Genomic DNA, 12017 nt, shown 5'->3' with positions numbered 1-12017 from the left:
ACATCATTACCTAGGTACATGTATGATTGCTCATATTGTGTGACTCTACATCATGTACAACCAGAGAAATGAATAGTTGTGCTCTATTTGTGTATAATGATTGAAATGCATTCTGCTGTCATATATAACTAATTAGAACAAACTTTAAAAATGCCCCCAAAATGGGCAAAGAATCTGAATAGACATTTCTCAAAAGATAACATACAAATGGCCAACACGTATATGAAAAACTGCTTGATAGCGCTGATTGTCAGGGAAGCACATTTCAACAATGAACTATCACAACCTGTTAGAATAACTATTATCAATAAGACAAGAGATAAGTGTTGGTGAAGATATAAAGAAAAGGAAGCCCTTGCACATTGTTGATAGGAAAGTAAATATGAAAAACAATGTGGAAATTTCTTTTAAATATAAAAAATAGAACTCCTATATTGTTTTAGTCAACCTTTTCACTGCTGTGATGAAAACACTTGGCAAGAAGAATTTTAGAGGAAGAATGTTTATTTTGGAGCTCACGGTTTCGGAGGTTTCTGTCCATAGATGGCTGGCTCCCTTGCTATGGGACCAACATGAGGCACAACGTCAGGGCAGAAGGACACAATGAAGGAAAACAGCTCGAGAGCTTAGGGAAGGACAATCAGGAAGCAGAGAGACAGCTCTTGCTCACCAGGGACAAAATATAAACCCCAAAGGCACATCCCCAGTGACCTAAATCCTCCAGTCACACCTTATCTGCCTATAGTTACCACTCAGTTAATCCCTATCAGTGGATTAACACACTAATTAGGTTAAAATTCTCATCACCCTTCCATTTCACCTCTAAACTTTCTTGAACTGTCTCACACATGAGCGTTTGAAGAACACTTCATATCTAAACCATAACACATGTGATCCAGTAATCTTACTTTCTGGAAATGAAATTGATATCTCAAAAAGGTATGTGCTCTCCCATATTCCTTATAGCATTTCACACACACACACACACACACACACACACACACACACACACACAGGAGTAATATTCATCCCTAAAAATGGTAGGAGATCCTGTTATTTTTGAAAACATGGTTAAATCTGGAAGATATGATGTAAATGAAATAAGCCAGGCGCAGCAGGGCAGAGACTACATGATCTCTCATAAGTGGAATCTAAAAAAGTCAAACTCATAGAAGCAAAGTCCAATAGTGGATGCCATCAACTGTGGGTAGGAGAGGGCAGGATGTTGGTCAAATGGTACAAAGTTTGTTTTGCAGGATGAATACTTCTGGAGATGTACAGCATAGTAGCTGCAGTTAATAAACACTATACTGTGCATTTGAGATTTTCTAAGAAAATAGGTCTTAAATATTGTCATCACAGACACAAAAAGATAATTATGTGAGGGAACAGAGATGTTAGTTAACTTGATAACTGTAATCACCAAATGCTTGAATAAGGTCCATAGATGATAAGATCATAACTTTTTCATTTTTGAACCTTGGTTTGGATCTGACCCCCAAACTGATTTTTGTGGTTCACTGAAATACAACAAACACACACATCTTCCAAGATCTTCTTATTCAAAGAGTGATCTAAAATTCAACAGAAATAGAAGCATCTGGGAGCTTGTTAGAATGCAGAACCTCAGGCCCCATTCCAAACCTACCAAATCACAACCTGTGTTTTAATACAATCCCCAGGTGATGTGTCTGAGATACACTATGACATGCACAGTCTCGTTATGAAAGCATCATTTCTCTTGAATGAAAACATCTGTGATTTAAAACCCTGTATCCTAGCAACAGATGGTTGACTGTGCTGTCCAGGTGGGTCCTACTTTGATTCCCAGCAAAATGCATCTCCTTTGCACACCAGCTAGAATGTTTTACCATCAAGGGAGTGACCAGTGCATACCTTCATTGCACTGCAGACCCTTCCAGCCTGTGGCACAGGAACAGCCATAAGGGTCTGGGAGACAGAACACATAGGACTTGCATCCCTCTGGTCCACTACACTTTTCTTGACAAGTTCTGCCGAATGTGTGTAGTTCACAAGCTTTGGGGGGAAAAAAAAAGCTGATTGAGAGTCCAATTACAACTACTTGAAATGAAGGATTTTTTTTTTAAGGAATCTCTCAGGTGAACAGAAAAGGTAGTCTGATCTCAGCCAAGGCTTGGGCAGGATGAGCACACATTTATGGCCCATTTTACACACAGTCATACTGCCTCACAGACAGGATATCAAGGCTGCCACTCGGTTTCACAAGTTATACACTGCACAAACCAAGGTGATAACATTCACATTATAGGCATCATGGATTTGTGTATTCGTTATAGCTTTAGAGTGGCTGGTAATAAAGCATCTTTTGGAAAGGGTATCATTTTTTAATTCTTGCAAAGGCAGCATATAGACTAATAGAAGCCATTTAGCTTCCATTCTTGATGCCCAGATTTAGAATTCTAGATCCAATTAGTGATTGCTTTTTAAATCCACAGCTTACTCACCAAGGACTCTCTACTTACCCTTCTCACATGTCCTTCCCATAAATCCAGGAGGGCAAATGCATTCCCCAGTATCTTCATGGCAGACACCATTGTTCATACAAGCAGTACAGACACGCTGACATTCAGGTCCCCACTTCTGAGCTTTGCATCCTTTTTTTATGAGAAACAAGGTAGTGGTGAGCAAAGTACAATCACTCAACAAACATTTACTGAGCACCCATTATGTGCCAATCATTTTAGTGGACATGGGTAAATGAAGATAAAATAGCCTCTGCTCCTCACCATAATAGTCTAACATAGGAGATATATCTAAACAGTAACTAATGATAGAAACAAAGACAAGAAATACTAACTCTTATCTTGCAGGTACAAGAGGGCACAAATGAAAGCTTCCCAGAGGACATGGGATAGGAGTGGAATTTGTAGGACCACCTTAACAGCAAAAAGCACAGGGCTGGAAAACGTGTGGCAGGCAAAGGCAAGGCATGGGAAAAGAGTCTGGCATGTTCAGGGAGCTGCAGGTGCCATTAGAGACTGTAGCCTTATTTTTTAAAGTGTAATCCCTGACAGGCAGCATCTCCATCACCAGGGAATCTCATAGAAATGCAAACTTCAGACAGATCCTCTACCCACAACCTACTAAATGAGAAACTCTGGTGTCTGCCTAGTAGTCTATGCCTAATGAGCCTTTGCAGTGTTCCTCACGTATGCAAGAGTTTGAGAACCACTGGTCTTGAGTACATGAAGGAGGGATAAGGCTAAAAAGGAAGGAGTGGCTTAGAGCATCCACCCCTTTGTGAGCTGGAAAGTATACAGCAAACAAGTGAAACAAGAGACACAAGCCAACAGCACAAGGATGGGGAATTCAAGAATCATCTTTCCTGATTATTTCCCTCCAATAGTTGGATATTTAAAGTTGTTCGTGAGGTCTGAGGATACCTTCTTATATAAGAAACACCCAGCAGGTCTGGGATGATGCTTTGTGGTCAGGAATTTGGTTTCATTTCTCATTTAGAAGGAATTAATCTTTGTCCCTGAATGTTAATCTCACAGAGGTGAGCTTGGACCTGTGCCTATAGCGGATGCAACCTGACCATCTCTTATGTCAAGGATGCCTGGCTATCGGTATTCTAAAATAATCAAGAGAGATTATTCTCTCCTGTCAACAGAGACCATTTCTTACAGCCTTCCACATAATAAAGCCACAAATTGTGGAAAATCCAATATTTATATTCCTTAATAAAGAGAGGAAGGGTCTGTACAATTAATGATTTCTCAAGAGCCAGACCACAGGCTGTTTAAAATGATGGCAGACAGTGTAGATGAAACTGTCCTCCAGCTCTGTGCCTACCCATGGAGCTAACCCAGACTCACTCCTGATCCCAGAAAGGAGGAAAAAATAAAGCTTCAGGGGACAATAGGGTGATCTCTTAGGGATGGAGAAGTCAGGACTTTGTTGATAACCAACAAGTATGCAATTAGGCATCTGTGATTTTCTTCAAAACCTTGTGATCCTGTATTTTAAGATAACAGTATTCCTGGCACAAAGAAAAAAAAAATACTGTGAAAATTTTTTTTTCAGGGAGAAAATTTATACTGAAAAGAAATGCAATAAATGTAACCAATGTTATTTTTTAAAAATATTTATTTTTGTAGTTGTAGTTGGACACAATAACTATTTATTTATATGTGGTGCTGAAGTTCAAACTCAGGACCTTGCACGTGCGAGGCGAGTGCTCTACCGCTGAGCCATAACCCCAGCCCCACCAATGTTATTTTTAATACAAAATCTTTTAAGCTCCTAGGCTACAGTTCATCCCAGAAAGATACTCTCCAGCTATATGAGGGGAACAAAAGCCTTCAGCTTCCCTCATTTCTTACTAATATCAAAGAAATCATACTGGGGGAAATATTCTCAAATAGGATGATTTTGGCCCAATTCAAACTTCCTTAGATTGATTTCAGATATTAGCAGTGCTTCTTAAATAGTTTCATTAAAATTCCTTGACAATATAAGGGGGAGAGAACACACACTCCAGGCAATCAGGACATCAAAAATGTGTTTTAAGTCTTTTGCTTTATCTTGAAAATTCAGGTGGGTTTCAAGTTTTAGTCTACACTAAATTTTATTTGTTCTCACATTAAAAAAAAATCAACAACTTAAGCTCATCCCACTGTGATGTTGTAACATACTAAAAAATACTTAACTGGTCTCTAACCCTGGTTCCCAGCACACAGCTCCTAAAATCCTTGGAATCTCCAAAGTAATGACTTCCCTATGTATGCTAATGAGGTGAGTGGCAGCCAGGAAGCCCTAAACAGCTTCACAACAGGAGCTGATCACCAGAAAGACCAAAGCATCATGTGAGAGTTGGGACACTCAGTACCACCCCCCGCCCCCAATCTTCAGAAAGGGGGTAAGGGTTGTAGGCACAAGTCCAAGTTCATCAGTGTGAGATCAACATTCAGGCACAAAGGCACCAATGGCCATTGATTCAAATAATCACACCTGCCTAAGGGAGCCTCTATGAGATCCAAAAGGACAGGGTTCAGAGAGCTTCACATTGAAAGGTTCCTAGAGGGTATCTGTGCCCTATGTATCTCTTCCTCACAGTTGCTCATTTGTTTCCTTTGTAATATTCTCAATAATAAACTAGTAAATGTGAACATTTCTCTGAGCTGTCCTAGCAAATTAATCAAACATGAGGAAGAAATCTTGAGAAACTTTGATTTACAGCCAGCCAGTCAGAAGCACAAGCCATAACCTGCGGCTGGCAATTGGCATTTCAGATGAGAACAGTCTCATGGAACTCAGCCCTTAGTAGGTGGGATCTGATGCCACCTCCAGGTAGACAGAGTCAGAACTGAGCTAAATTGTACGATACCCAGCTGATGTTCACTGGAGAATTGCTTGGCATACAGGTTTAGTGAGAACAGAGAATAGGAAAACCATTCCATTGTCAAACAACCATGTATCAATCTGAAGTTTCTGATGTTCCTAGACAAGGATCCCCATTACCCCAGACCCTAAGTTCCTTGGGAACATGGGAGTGAATCAGACTAAAAACTATCTAAATGTAATGAATGAAAATCATTTACTTGCCATTCACATTTGTTTATCTAATTCCATATGTAATTCTAACTGGTAATTACCCAAGGGACAGGGATTTATATTGTTATACTCTTCTCAACACTAATACAATGCTTGGTCTAGAGTTATGATCAATACATTGTACTGAATGAATTAATTTATTGAATGAATTAACTTATTTATTAAGTTATCTTCATGAATCATAGATAGTATTCGGAAGAATGATAGCAGCTCATGTACTTAGACCTGAAGACCTGAATATTTAATATCACAACTAACCTAATTTTTCCCCAAGAGCTGGGAAAAAATCCAGGACAAATCTTCTGCTTTCTGTAGATAAATTTCATGTAAAAATTGCTAATGGAAAGTCCCACTTCAATAGTTATAACAGGTAAAAATGTTTTCACTAGCTGAGTGTGGTGGTATACACTCCTGAAATTCCAGTTAATTGAAAGGCTAAGGCAGAAGGATCTCAGGTTCAAGACCAGCCTTGGCTACTGAGACCCTATCTTAAAATAAAAAATGTAAATAACTGAGAATATAGCTCAATGGTAAGGCATCCCTGCTTCAATCGAAGGAAGGAAGGAAGAAGGGAAGAATGGAAGGAAGGAAGGAAGGAAGGAAGGAAGGAAGGAAGGAAGGAGGAAAGAAAGAAAGAAAGAAAAGAAAAGATATTTGAGAGTTAAATGACCTGGAAAATGTGGGATTTTTAGAAAACAATGTTTAACTAGAGGTTAACCCAGTTCACCCCACCCCACAGCAGACACTTTTCAGGGAGATTATCCTGCTCATTGCAATCCCCCTTTTAATAGGAATGATTCTGCTATTCATGTGTGAGCCCCTAGTGTCTAACTATAGCATGTGGCTCCTCTCTCTTGCCCATAACCCCTTAATCTAGGCTGATAGAAATCAGATATATGTTAGGATGATCCCATCTTTTCTCCTGGGAATTCAAGATCTGAAAGGAAAGTACATTGTGGGAGCTAAGGTACAGTAATGGCAGCATCCTAGAGAGAAAGCACTCCCCATTCCCCCACCACTGAGCTTCCATCTTTCCTGGAACTTGCTTGTTGGTTTTTTTTTTTTTTTTCATCAATTCTCTAAGAGTCTTTGTTGTCTTTCCAACCAATCCCTGTTTTTTGTTAAGTAACAAGAATAGGTTTCCTTCCTTAAAACTGAAAGTCCTGCCGGGCACAGTGGCACATGCCTGTAATCCCAGTGGCTCAAGAGGTTGAGACAGGAGGAGCGCAAGTTCTCTGAGGCGCTAAGCAACTCAGAGAAACCCTGTCTCTAAATCAAATACAAAATAGAGATGGGGATGTGGCTCAGTAGTCAAGTGCCCCTGAGTTCAATCCCTGATACAAAAAAAAAATAAATAAATAAATAAAATAAAATAACTGAAAGCCCTAACACTACACCATCACAGGGGGTGGCCTTACAATCACTTACTCCGGACTATCAGCCTGGTGAAGGCCGATGTGAAGAGGTTTCCTCCTATGTACCTGGCGGAGTACACTCCAGCATCCTGGGGCTCAGCACGATGCAGGTTCACTTCTAAAATATCAGGTACTTCATGCCGAGGCACAGAGTGGATAAAGGAACCTGATGAGAGAGAAAAGCAGGAACAATAGGTTGTACTCAAACACTCCTATTTCCTCATCTATCCTTGCAATCAAACCATCTCACATTTTACATGGATGAATTTGGGCCTTATCATATGATGATGGTCTTTTATTGTGTAGAATGTCATGCACATTCATGAGTGTACAGTGTGCATTTGAACACCCTCCCCCTTTACTTAGGTAACCAGAGAACCTAAGAAGGCTTCTATCAGCCAGAACTGAATCAACTTGCATCATCATAGCTTTACGGCAAACATCTGCCCCTGAAAACCACAACAGGATAATGATCCAGTACATCATCTGTGTTATCTGATGCCCTGCACCCTGGTGCTGGAAGGAAGTGAAACATGTACTCACCATTTTTGTAAATCACTGCATCTTCTTCCTTAATTAACACCTTTCTGAAAGATATAGTCACATTATCTCCCCTGTCCACAGTCATAGTCAACGTAGCTGGTAGGAAGGAAGCTTTTGAAAGAGACGACAAATACCAAAAATGAGGTCACACATTTTCCCCAAGGAAAAGTAGAACACCAAATTTCGAAAGATGAGACCTGGCATTTGCTAGGAGTCAGCTGGTTTTTATGATATGGAAAACAATGATGGCTACTAGATTTCCATCTTTCTTAAGATCTTTTTGAAAATTCTGACAAAAGAAATGGTCATTTTTTCTGTAAAAATAAAGATATATATACAATAGACGTATAGATAATTATCCTATGCAATTGATTGGAGAGGCAAGGACTGTTAACATCTAATACCCACCGAAGTCCTGACATTAACTATAAACTATATACTAATCATAAATCTGCCATTCTCTTCCAATTCCTACTGAGTTTCCTCAAAGTGGAAAAGAACATGAATAGAACATGAATTTCCTCAAAATGAAATGAGCACATCTGCCACATGGCTTTTCCCTTGGTCCTTGGGTGTGATGGTAGTTGCTTCTCAAACTAATTCTAATTCCTTTAGAATGCTCCAAGCATTTCCCAAAATAGAATGAGCACAATGCTGGACTAATGAAATATTGAACAGTAAAGGATGAAACCTAATATCTTATTTTTCTATCCTTTAATTATATATGTGTGAACTGACATAGTTATGGAACTGGACAGTACTGGGGGAAAATGGAACATTATTCTATCTTTGACTTATAAATTCAGAGTCAATTCATTGAAAACTTCTGTCGCTATGCCAACACTGGAATACAATATTGCCTGAGACCTTTGGGTTACTGGAAAAGATGGTGAATATAATCTTGTCACATTCTCCCAGCTGCAAGAGTTTCTGAATTCCTTTAATTTATACCATAATCTGCAGAGAACCACACTCAGTGGAATGAGGAACGATTAACTTTAGACTTGTAAAATTAAACAATGTAAAATATAAGGATTACCACTAAAAGAAGGGAAACAGTACATATAATTTTATTAAACATGGAGGGCAAGAGAGAATGTAAGTAAACAAAGGAATAAAATGAAAATACATAAAGCCAAAGAAAATCATGGTGGAGAAAAGACAGAAAAAAGATGGCAGAAGACATGCAAAATACATGGTTTAAAAAATTGAACAACTCAGAATGAATTAAAATAAATATGTAACCATGTACTATTTTCATGAGCTATACATAAAGACAAGTCAGGTTGAGAATAAGGGGATAGAAAAATAGGTACTAAACTAACTAAAAGAAGCTAAGCTTTGCAACATTAATATAAAAAAAATTACTAAGGCCAAAATTTTTAGGGATAAAGATGGTCTTTACATGAAAAAAAAAAAAAAAAACAATCCACCATTCTAATAAGTCTCATTACAAGATGTCATTCTCATATCTTGTTCAGGAAGATACAATAATCCTGAAATTGTACACATACATAACAATACAGCTTCAAAACTCATGAAACAAAAACTATTAAAGGAAGAAACCACAAGCATACTGGAAACTTTCAGAAACTGGTCAAATGGAAAAATCACTATGCAAAAACATAGAAGATTTGAAAAACACCATTAAAATGTGTTGAATATTCATGGGATCCTTACCCAGCTATCTCAATACATGTTATTTATAAGTGTTTTACCTCCCTATGAAGCACAAAGCACATCTCCATGAATAACAAATTTCTAGAAGTCAACAGCAAAATAACAAAACACCCCAAGATATGAATTCAAGAGTTTCAGCCAAGGGCCAAGATTTGAAGAATAGAGAGACTCCTGCTGAGGACCTTGTGCTTACTCAGCCAGTCATTGTGCCTTAGTTCTTGTTTCATCTGTGGCTTTCTGAAGGGGGCTTGAGAGAGACTGATTAAGAGCTGGACACACCTCTGGTTTAGATAGCAATCCTGTGAGGGCAGAAGATGCCTCTGAACCATGCTCAGAAGGACTTGGTTTCTCTCCTATTGTCCTTGGCTGTGGGCTGACCCTGCTAAGTTGGGCATAGCATACTGCCAGGACTTCTCTGGGAGGCCAGGTATGTAAATATCTTTAATGCAGATGACAACCTGGGGCAAACCCAGAGGGAGCATAGAGTAGCCCTCCCATAGTATGAGATGCAAGACCTGGGTTTGATTCTGCCCTCTGCCACTTACTCATTCTTGAGTCACTTCACCTCTGCAAATCTCAGTTTTCTCATAATTTGGAAGTAGTAACATCTACTATAAAGGCTGTTAAGAATATTACATGATTGTTGGGCATAGTGGTGCGTGCCTATAATCCCAGCACCTTGGGAGGCTGAGGTAGGAGGATCACGAGTTCAAAACTAACCTCAGCAAAAGTGAGGCACTAACCAACTCAATGAGACCCTGTCTGTAAATCAAATACAAAATAGGGCTGGGGATGTGGCTCAGGTCAAGTACCCCTGAGTCCAATCCTCTGTACCCCCTCCCCCCAAAAAAGAATATTAAATGATGGATGCCAAGCCCCTGAGTTGCTAATAGAATCCTTTCAACAAATAAACAGCAACAGTGCTGAGCTGATATTTGTACTATAGATGTGAGTGGGAGCTTTCTTGATGGTTCTAAAATAAACTCACTGCAGGGAAGGCAGCAGGGATCAGGGAAGGGGGAAACTGGCTTTGTGGGGCTCCTTCTCTCAGTGACTAAGTGCTTCATGAAGCCATTCTAACACATGAAATTCTTGCTCTCTGCAAAAGGTTTCTGGGCTCCTGAGAGAGCTTTTCCCCCAACCATTCCATGCCAATTTTCCTTCCTATGTGGTTTGTTTATATTTTCTGGCCCTTTGTGCAAAGGTTATTTAGTTGACCATGGGACTTCTCACTCAGCACTGTATTCTGAAAAGGACCTGAGATTCTCCAGTAGGCTCAACTCCAATGTAGTTCTCCCCCCTGCTCTGGCCCTTTTTTTATTTCAGACTTTGTACCTTTTAAGCACCCTGCTTTCACACCAGCGCTCTGTTGCTGTCTAGTCCCTTGCCTCCTACATTCATGTGTCCAGGCTGACTGTCCTCTGCTGGGTACTAATGAGGAAGGGCTAACTTTCATGTTCTACTTTGAGCTTCCTGATGCACAGGAGCCTGGCTTGGGTTTAGTACACATATTGAGGTTGTGTGACTTTGGTGATCGTAAAAATAATAGTGCCTACCATGTACTAGGTACTGTGTCCTAAGCCCTTTAAGCAAACTAAATCTTCATAATATCCCTATAAGATGGGTACCACCATTATGTTAATTTTACAAAAGAGGAAACTAAGCTACAGAGAGTTTAAGTAACCTGTTCAAGGTCACATGAGAGCTCGGGAGACCAAGGATTTGAATCGGGGAAGCTGGCTCCAAGGGCTCTCACAGATTACATAACATGAGCACTCAGAAGGGTTTCAAGTCCAAAGAGGGCTGGGGATATAGATCAGTTGGTAGAGTGTTCATCTAGCACGCACAGGGCCCTGGGTTCACTCCCCTGTACCATAAAGAAAAACTGGAGGAAAAAGTACACAGTAGTCAGTTATAAACAAAGATGTTTTTCATGGATTAAAAATAATTGATCTAAATTTCAGCTGTCTCCTTTAAATTTAATATTAGATCAATACTGATGGCAATAATGCAGTATTTCATCCACATCCACAATTATTTTGTCACAACAGCTTTGTGAAACTAGCACATCCTCAATTTACTCATGTCAGAGACAGTTAAGGACAGCACAGTCCCGTACCGAAGGCCTCCTAACTGAATAGGTGAAGAAGTTGAGACACGAACACAAGAGGTCCACACTCACTCCTTGGCACCAGCTCTGTTGGCCTGCACCCTTAGCTCTCGTCACTCATGTCCAAGTGCTGAGTTTCCTTCCTTCTCTTCCGCTTCTTTCCCCCACACCTCACCAGCTCCTACTCATTCATGGGTCTCCATGTAGATGTCTCTGGGGGCCTTGCACACTTTCTAGAATCCAAGTCAGGTGGTCTCATGGCTACTCTCCAAATACCCTACCCTTCCCCCATCACATTCCTGCTCACGGTGAATGCCCCCTACCAGACTGTGTTCCAGGGGTATGTGGAGGCAGGACCTAGAGTGTTTTGAAAAGCAGCACAGTGATGGTTAGAGCCTGGCCTCAGGATGGGACCTGAGTTCGACTTCCAGGTCCAATGCTCACTAGTGAATGCATTGAAACAATGATGAGCCTCATCTATTAATGAGTCTTAGTTGTGCTCCTCTGATTAGCATAAATGAGATGGCAGCATATATAATGTTGCCAGGGGAAATGTCAGGCACAGAAAAAGTATTCAGGAAATATTAACATTGCATCTCCATTAACATTGCAGCACAAGACAGACTCAAGAATAGTTATACGATGAAAAAAAAGAATGAATTTAATTTCAG

General features: G+C 40.0%; 1 protein-coding gene across 4 annotated transcripts in view; it reads right to left on the bottom strand.

Moving 5' to 3' along the window:
• Tek (TEK receptor tyrosine kinase) overlaps positions 1 to 12017 on the bottom strand; it is a 110105-nt gene that overhangs the window by 52094 nt on the left and 45994 nt on the right. For all 4 annotated transcript variants that reach the window (XM_046467352.2, XM_046467350.2, XM_046467353.2 and 1 more), the window contains exons 3-6: positions 7557 to 7667; positions 7027 to 7179; positions 2505 to 2636; positions 1897 to 2037 (exon numbers count right to left, since the gene is read on the bottom strand). In XM_046467352.2, the coding sequence (XP_046323308.1) occupies positions 1897 to 2037; positions 2505 to 2636; positions 7027 to 7179; positions 7557 to 7667 (537 nt within the window). The remainder of the gene's footprint in view (positions 1 to 1896; positions 2038 to 2504; positions 2637 to 7026; positions 7180 to 7556; positions 7668 to 12017) is intronic.

Source organism: Marmota monax, unplaced genomic scaffold (genome assembly GCF_021218885.2).
Source record: "Marmota monax isolate L192 unplaced genomic scaffold, Marmota_monax_Labrador192_F-V1.1 WCK01_AAM20220418_F8-fsc00033, whole genome shotgun sequence".
Taxonomy (NCBI): domain Eukaryota; kingdom Metazoa; phylum Chordata; class Mammalia; order Rodentia; family Sciuridae; genus Marmota; species Marmota monax.
Note: the sequence above shows the minus strand (reverse complement) of the source record. Positions and strands in the feature narration are given on the sequence as shown.